This window comes from Heptranchias perlo, chromosome 19, assembly GCF_035084215.1.
Source record: "Heptranchias perlo isolate sHepPer1 chromosome 19, sHepPer1.hap1, whole genome shotgun sequence".
Lineage (NCBI taxonomy): Eukaryota > Metazoa > Chordata > Chondrichthyes > Hexanchiformes > Hexanchidae > Heptranchias > Heptranchias perlo.
In genome coordinates, this window is record NC_090343.1 from 34,343,888 (window position 1) to 34,353,410 (window position 9,523).

The window sequence follows — 9,523 nt, forward strand, 5'->3', positions numbered from 1 at the left end:
CTAAAGGCAAAAATCTTGGAAGAACTAGTTTTTTTCTGAATACATGAACAAGGATAGTCCAAATAGCCACCCTCATCTGTATTTATCTTGTCGCCTTGTGAAACAATGAAACACAAATGAAACAGATTGACAGCGACCAGTTATAACTGGTGACGTACGAGGCAATCTGAGGTCCTTTAGAATCATAGAATCTCACAGCCAAAAGGAGGCCATTCGGCACATCGTGCCTGTGCCGGCTCCATGAGAGAGCTGCCAATTGGTCCCATTCCCCTGCTCTTTCCCCATAGCCCTGAAAACTTTTCCTTTCCCAGAAGTCCAGAAATGCAAGCTTCCATGAACACCCAAACTACCTCTTGGAAGGACAAAGCAGACTAATACAGAAAAAAGGGCAGGCCAATAACATCCTGCCCAAAGCCTGGACATGGATCCAATCCAGCGTGACTCTGCAGGCCCACACACACTTGCCCAAGTGAACCCTAGGGATCATTAATAAATTGCCTTGGCCCTTCAGCACATATTGTCCCCAGAAAAATCATGATACCAACATAACCTGTGTGATGACTTCACAACATATGTATATACAGAACAATTTCCCACTGGTTCAATCCATGTTTTGTGCTGAGTTAACTGATGTCAGTTGGGGCAATGGTAGAGGTGCAACAACTGGTGTCAGCACATCTGGGCTATGATTGATATCCGGTGATTCCTGCTGGACATGCACAGGTATGGGCATCAGGTGAGGATATGATTGGGCTTGGTTGTAAACACTCACATGTGAACACTCAAACATGAATAATAGATACTTGGGCCATGTATTGTAGGCTGTACTTCAGCATGTACCCACCGCTATGGGCAGGGGAGAAAATCATCAAGAAAACTATACACTACACTTTAGCTACAAAATTAATCTGTGCGACATAATCCCGAACTGACATCTCAAACGCAAATTCACTTTTAAATAAAAAAATCACCACAGTCTGTAGTCTGCAAGCTGGAGCTTTACATTTACCTATTCATTTCAGTTGGATACTTTAGCAAACAATTAAAATACTTGATAGTCACAAATAAATCTGAATCACCTAAATTCCAACTTTGGTTTGCAGCTGTAGATCACATGGAACCTGTGTGGTAATTGATCAAACACTCTCTTTCTTCCCTCCCTCCTCTACAAAAGGAAACTAATTTTTGTCCTCTGTCTAATTGTATCTTTTCTATCTATTTTCCCTGCTTTTATTTTTCTTGCCTTCAGTTTTGGTCTCCCCCCGCCCCCCCCAACTTTCTTAAATGGCTTTTACCTATAGTTCTTAGAATAGGTGATATGATTCGATAAGCAACAGGCTCACCTAAACTAAAAAGCAGGGTTAAAAGCAGCCACTATTTTGACTTAAAGCTTTTGTGTTACTTAGAATAAATTAAACACTATGTAAAAGGTTTAAAGTGACTTAAATGCATTCTAGAAAAGAACAAATTAGCAGGATGAAAACCAAAGGATTTTGTAGAGGTACAAACCAATTTTATCATTATGGCAACTAAAACGGTCAATTACTACTGGAGTAGTTTCACCCAGAGAGGTGTAAACGCACAGTGGTATAGATCAAGAGCCTTTTTACGATAGCATGTTTAAGGCATTGGTGTAATAGAACCAAGGGAGCATTTGCACTGTGGCAGATTACAGCATGGTGCTATCCCCAATGATTCATCATGTTATCTTTTGCAATGACCAGTGTTTCTGCCTAGTCCACATACCTCCCACATCTTGATATCAATGCCCCTTTAATATGCATTCTGAGAAAACCACTATCCTTTGTGGAACTGGAGCTGAACATGGACCCTCAACTGATAAGAAGAAATTACTAATCAAATGGACTAAACACTTCACTAGTGCAAATAGGATTATGATGCATCTAAATCTGCTGACGTCTCTGCTTCAAACAACTGAAGAAATAACAAAGCAATAGAATGCACACACATCCCAGCCAGTGGTGAAAAATGGAAGATGGGCAAAGAGATGTTACATGACTGCTCTGGTTTGTTTTCCAAACTGTATTTGGCAGAATGAAAGGCTTTCCACAGGGTCCTACAGCTTATACTAATGTACAGCTTTCAGATAAATATGGCACTGAAAGTGAGAAACAGATGCTTTTGATTAAAATATACTCCCTACCATAGCACTGCAGTGTGGTCATTACCTATATACTTTTAATCAGCAAGCTGCATCTGTTTCCCATAGTAAATCAGGAAAAAAGACAAAACTCCATTTATGTTATTTATAGGAAGGTCCCAGACATACATAAGAAGCTATTTTTTTATGCTATTAAGGTGCCTTTCAAGCAAATACTTTCCTAAAAAAAAATTCTCCTCCTTACTTTTTCCCATTTTTGTTTCCTTGGCCATTCATTACCACCAAGCAGGTGGGGTAATTCAAAGCAAAAACTTCTCCACAACTTGCATCTCCTCCATTCTATCACTGCCTAGCACAAGTCACAATGTGTATAGCACTACATTGAAGATAACCGTTATTTGAACTCATGACTTTCTAGCTGGGATCTTAGCACATTTACCATGTTGCAAGTAAATTTTTAAAAATGCTACAACATTTTGAGCACTCATGCAAATGACACCAGCTCATCATTACTGCGTTGTTCTGCAATTGGAGATTAGACTCTCATAGATATTGGGGGGAAAAGAGACTGATTACAGTATTAGCATTATTCAGCCCATTTACACTATGCTGCTTCAAAGTTTGGCTCCACATAGCTATTCAGCACAAAACCCAAATGTCTTACAGAATTAAATTAGTCCATGGAACCATGACTTCGGTAGTTTGCTTTCTGGGCACCAAATGTTCAGATCACAGGGGGCATAAATTTTGAATTACTACTAGAAGCATAAAGGGGGAGGTTAGAAGATTGTTTTCCTTTACAAAAGTTTACTAACATATTGAATGGATTACCACAATGGCTACCAAAACTGAGTGAATCATGGCATTTAAGAGGGAATGAGATGAACTGTAGAAGAAAAACATTAGAAAGGTGGAGTAAGAAATGGGATTAAAGAAAATAATTCTGATGTGCCACTAGCACCAGTAATGGCATGGTGGACTAAATGGCATCATTTTGTACTGAATTTCTATAATCTTGGTGGTATTGGTTCAGCATTGATGTTCCCTCTACCCGTGCTAGTCACTAAGATAAGTAATGTTGAGGGAGACCATTCTGCCCATCCATCCATAGAAACCTACAATGCCCCTTTTCACAGCAATCCCCCCCACCCCCCCATAGCCTCTATCTGCCTCTTGAATGATTCCAGAGTTCCAATATGACAGTCAATTTATTCATCTAGTTAAGTTTATGATTTGATTCCTATAATTCAATGTTCTTTATGGACAAATAGAAACTAAAGCAGTCTACTTCATAAAAAGAATTGCAATTCTTGGACACACATTTTGGAACACATTTAAATGTCTATAGTATAGTTTGACTTTGGTGATGCAGTTAGTGAACTCACACTGCTGTCCTCTGGACTTCTATCCCTTTGATTAGCAATATGGGCAGGTAGCAGAGGTCAGCAACATGAGTATATAAAGTACATATTGAAATCAATCTCCAAAATAAATAAAAGAAAGCTTTTTCAAAATTAGAACCTTTAGTTTTCAACCTGTAAATGCAGGTTAAGCGTAAAACTTTAGTGAGTTTCACACCAGTTAGGAGACATTAAAAAGTGTGCTTTGCACATTGGCTGTACAGGTGCAAGCACGGTAGAACTTAAAGCCTTGGCAATCTATGTCCTGTCAAATATTGTATGTAACCAAGGTTCAACCAAATTGGATAATGTTTGGCACTGCCTAGTTTTATTGTGAGGTGGGAGCACCTTCAAAAGTAAGACTTCACCAAACTTGGAACTGCAACTCACAGACACAGGACATTGGTACAGAATTAGCCATGATTTTAAAAGCAAATTCAAGAGATACATAAATTTATATTTCCACACTGAAGAGAATGTATCTAATAAACATATTTTTTCAAAAAGACACATTGAAAACAGATGTTAAAATCAACAAACCTTTCTTCTACTTTAGTGTTACTCTTTGTTTTGTTTTACTAGTACAATTAGTGGAAACGTTCAAAGCAAGAATTCAAGTCTGTTCTACCCTTCCGGACACAGGTGTTCATTAATCTATAATTACTTCATGTGGAGCTAACGTACAACTGTAATTATTACAGTTAATTCCTGTTTAGTGAATAACCCACTTGTCATCACAAATTGTTGCAGCATGGTCCACTATGAAAATGTTGGGCTGGAAAGTATCAAGATTTAAAAGCTGTAACACACGTCCTTATGATTTTACAATGAACACTTTCTCTCCTGGAATGCAACAGAAAATGCTTCAGGATCTGAAAGGAGAAAACTCATATTAATGTGTTGGACCGAGACCTTTCATCAGAGTTCTAATGAAGGGTCTACACTTGAAACATTAACCTGTCTTTTCAGATGCTGCTGTACCTGCTGTGTACTTCCGGCAATTTCTGTTTTATTGCTTCACGTTTCCAGCATTCTCATTTTTTCTTTTTACCTCTGCTATTTTATCTACTAGAGTTTACTATACCCATAGAGCTATGAAGTGAAGTTACTCTTACATGGCTGTACATCATAACGATAGAAACACACATTAGTTTGGGCAAATATAATCTCACCCCAAAGCACTAGTGTTTTTGTATGTAAATGCAAGAGATTCTACATATGCAAGCATTGAGAGAAACTGTTCCTATAAAAAACTTCAGAAATGATTCATTTAGTGAGCCTGCAGAAGTTAATCAAAGTCAGAAATTAATCTTTACAGAGTCAGTAAGTGACCATGCCATCCGTGGTCTACCTCAGAACTCAGAACTACCTAATATTGGGACAGACCTGAACTTAGTGATACATCTTGGCAGGCTGTTACTCCTGTATTTTAAGAAACAGAGTAGTGTATGTGTTGGCCCACTTAGAACTGATACAATCAGCTAGAATGTTAATCATTAAAAAAATTAATGCTTAAAACAGAGTGATTAACCTTTCCTGTAATCTACTACCCATACAGTTCGCAAACTAAATTTAAATAGTTTCCACTATTGCTTTGCATAAAGAAGGGCCACGGAGACTGAATTCGAAGCAAAGGTTACTCTTGCGCACGGGTTATTCTCACGGCTAGTTTAAACTAGTCAACATCTATATGACATTAGTGATTTATTTTTAAGTGAGAAACCAAGGTAAAGGGCTAAGGCCTGTAAGTGCAGTTTGCCACCAAGGTTGAAAAGACTGAAAAGAACAATGAGGTAACTCAGGATGTTATGATTAGATGATACCAAGTTTTGGTTTTAAAAGCCTGAAGATTGTAGGAGGAAGGGAAGACTGACAGGGGTGGGAGGGGTAAAGAGTTTTACAGGTTTGAGATCTTTGGAAAGAATGAGTTCAGAGGCTGTGATGTGTCTTGATTTCTGCAGAGTTATGATGTAAAGCAAAGACTATGTTGGACAGTGCTTTTGGAGCTTAGACGAACAAGGGGAGAAAGTTCAAAGGAGGCTGACAATAGTTATATTGATAAAATAGAGAACGATAGGATTGCAACTGAAAGCAAGACCTGTTAAACACAGTTAAGTTGATCCTTGTCCACTGCAAGTAACTAAATCCTAAATCGCAGATTTTCTGTAATGCAATGCAAAATTTTTAAAAGTCTGGCTTGTAAAATATATTTTGAACTTTTAGATAGTATTATCCAGAATAAACTTTCATTTATTAGAGGCTTAGAAAAATATATTTTAATTCTAACTACATTTTCTTCTGCACTTTATGAATTATATGTCACAGTACACATTTTCTAACATTCATCATCCACACATATTATTTCAAAATAAACAATGTAAATATCATGCAGAATAACATACATCAATTAGAGTATTACATGTATGTTAAGTTGAGGGGTCCCAATTTTTAAAAAAATCAAGGAAAAATATATTGATAAAGTGAAATGAAATTGAAAATAAATCAAATTTGTAAACTGCCTTCTGAAAGCAGATAAAATACTATTTGATTATGTTTTTATTCTTGAACCGAGAGGTGGATTTGTATTCTGTGGGATTTTAGTTTCATTTGAATTTCTTCATTGGGACATTACGATCACATAGTTAACTTGTAGACAACATACAACAGACATATTTGACACCATATAAACTAGTGGACCCCACTGAGTGGTATTACTGCACTTTTAACCTCATCAAACTTTCAAATCATAAAAACATATTGTTACCAGACATTTTTTGAATTCCCTGGTTGATGGTAGTGTCAAGTTTCAGGAATGACAGGAACACTGAGAACTGACATTTCTTTAAATAAATAAGTTTCTTTAAAAACATTGGAACCTTGTTCAAAGTTTTTTTTTCATGAATGTGATTTGATATCCATCCCTCTCCCCCCTCTTTCCTTCCATGCATTGTTAAACTTATTATTATATCACGTCTGTCAACCCACATCTCTTCGCCCCTTCCTGTACTGCCAGGTAATCAATTTGTCGTCACTCTTGGTAACCCCAGTAAAGTCATCAGTGAAATGAGTTACAGCTGTGAAACCATCAGGAAGAAGAACAGCCAAGAATATGCTGCTGATAGCACATCGAGGTCTCAAAGATGAAATATTAATGCACGATTTGTTTATCTGCAAGCTCACATCTTCCAGCACTGAGCTGTTAATTTTCTATCTGTGCAGACAACAGATCACTCAGTCATGAACTCTTCACAGCCATTACACAGAGACATTTTGATTAAGTATGCCTAATGTAGTGTATAGGAAAGAATGAAAACACTCAGCCTGCCAACTTTTGATTGACCATTAAGCCACTGATGAATGTGCCTGTCAAGGGAGAGACAATTACCTCAACAATGAAGAAAGTCTTCTGGAGGGTTATTTCTATAGCAGTGACACATTTACCAGATTACAGCCATGCAAGTTGAAAGCGTGTAAACTAATAGCTAAGATTTCTTCATAATGTATTCATCCCACTCTCCTTAAAGGAAAGGAAATGAAGAAAAACACTCACATTAAAAAAAACTAAACAAAATAATTGTGCATGTCTGGGCAAGGAAATGACAGGGGCAGGCGTTACGTCACTAACACATGCGTTGCCATAGTGAGTGATTTATTGATATTTATCGAGAATGAATAGATCAAAGCCTGCCAGATGACAGGTGATCAATCACGCGTCAAATCAAAGATGGCAATCGACTTTAAGACCAGTTAAGTGGGTGGATCCGACGGATGAAAAATGAACTTTTATTTCTGTGCCCCACAACACCAAATATCACAACTCTCAGGAGGAAAAAATGTTTAAGCAGGCAATTTATTTCACAGATTAGATTCCTCTTTTGTAAAACTAGGTTTTTTGAGCATTTTGAGACTTGAGCTACAATTGCATACGCACAAAGTTAGAGCGGCTCGCGCAGTTTCCCATTTTTTTTTTCTTCCACAGATTGCAAAGTGCATGCATGCTCTTAAACAACAATTTCGTGCTTTTGTTCGCGGGCCTCGCATTTCTTAAACCGAGTTTCAGTCTGCCGACTTAGCCGCGTATAGTACAAATCCCCCGCACTGCAAACATTGTATCAGATTACAGTCAAATAATGTAACTCATCCATCTTTTGCAGAGACTAAATTCTACTTGACTGACAGGGGATAAACACAAACGGGTTACATTGTGCTGGACCAGCGAAACCCCCATCAGCGTGAACTACGTACAGTCAGATCACCAAGTCACCGCTAAATGCATCAAAGAATTCACACACACAGTAACAAAAAAAAACTTAAAGCAAAAAAGTCTCACCGGAGACAAAACGATCTCAGCACAGGAGTTGTGCAACAGAACAAATTTTGGCAGGAAGAATTAATTCGGATTTTTTTTTAAAAATGGGATAAATAATAATAGTGATTGTCCAGGCAGAGGTAGTATATAGAAGTTGTTTGTTTACCTGCAGCCCGTTTGGGTGCTTGCTGCTTCCTCCGCGGCATGCTGTGAGAGTTTCAAGTTGACTTTTCTTCAGGTGTGTAAGAGGTGGTGAGGGAGGGAGGGGAGGGGAAAGGGGGGGGGGGGTCTCTGCCCGGCGGAGGCTCGTCCCCGATCGCGGGGTCTGAGTGTTGTGTGTGTGTACAGATGTGTAGGTGTGTCTCTACACTATATTGCATATATTATATAATATATTAAAAAATGTGTGGCTGTGTCTTTCGGGGGAGTTGATCACTGGATTTGCACAGGGACGCACCCCCCCCCCCCCTTCCCCTCCCCTCCCTCCCTCCCCCCGGCTGGACGATCGCAAGCTGTCGGTGCTGCCCCTCTCTCCCTCTCCCCCTCTCTCCTCTCCTCTCCCCGAGCGGGTGTTGATCAGTGGCGGAGCGGAGCTGCTGCTGCTCTCCGTCGGTCGGTAGCTGGCAGCTTTTCCGGAGGGACTGGGCTCAGTCTCACTCACACAGACACGGGTAAGCGATAGAAGCTAGCATCGATCTCCTCCTCCTCCTCTTCCTGCTCCTCCTTCTGGCAAAGTCAAATGCAATCTATAGCAGCCTCATCCTTGCATTTGACAGCATCTGGAACAGTGAAAAATGAAAACAGAAGAGAAATCTATCAATAACAAGGCGCTAGGTATTTGTTAAAGGCAATAAAACAATTTTATTACATTATGACAAAATTATTAATTCTATCCAATCTGAGAATGATGTGAACATTTTCACATATTATACATGTACATGTACTTATCCTATGTAAAATCATTCCGAAGTATTCTCTGAAAAAAACCCTAATATAAACTTTTGGAACTGTCTTAATTTGTAGCGACATTTAATTCCTGCAAACATCATTTCTGTCAACTTTTTTTGTGAAAGCTGATTTGGTAGATTTCCTATTTATGTAGAAAACAAGACACATATTCATGTGTAAGCTTTAGCTGTAATTACTTACGTTACACATAACCTAGGACGCAATTTGCTTCAACATATGTTTCCTCATAATATTAATAAACAAAGCTATTGAACCTGTCCAAGTATAAATGTTAAAAAGCATACGTGGATGTGCAAGCAACTTATACTAAAAGTACAAATATTATTATATGTATTAAAAAGAGATGAACATAAATTACAGCGATATATACGAATCAGGTGTGCAAACAGAAGAACGTCATCTACTCCTGGGAGTATATATTTTTTCATGAAAGCTACAAATGAATTACGCTCAGAAAGTTAAAAAAATAGTTTGTTCTGCTCTTCAACTAATGTTAATCAAGTATGAAAATTTGGGACTGCAGACATGCATAGAATATACACCAATAAGTACTATAATACCTGAAATCAATTCATGATAAATAATATATTTGTAGATGTTATGCATGCATATCTTTAAATATATTTAGAAATGCCGATAAGAAAAAACAAAATATGAACTGTACCTAATTTGTTTTATAATCTATCTTAAATGGAAATGAAACACGAATTATAATTCCATAGC

The 9,523-nt window shown here is 38.0% G+C and overlaps 1 protein-coding gene across 3 annotated transcripts in view; it reads right to left on the minus strand.

Annotated features, from left to right (window-relative positions):
- LOC137335300 (teashirt homolog 2) overlaps window positions 1-8,563 on the minus strand; it is a 367,783-nt gene extending 359,220 nt beyond the window's left edge. For all 3 annotated transcript variants that reach the window (XM_068000607.1, XM_068000606.1, XM_068000608.1), the window contains exon 1: window positions 7,998-8,563. In XM_068000607.1, the coding sequence (XP_067856708.1) occupies window positions 7,998-8,037 (40 nt within the window). In that variant the 5' untranslated portion in view covers window positions 8,038-8,563. The remainder of the gene's footprint in view (window positions 1-7,997) is intronic.
- Window positions 8,564-9,523: the final 960 nt, after the last annotated feature.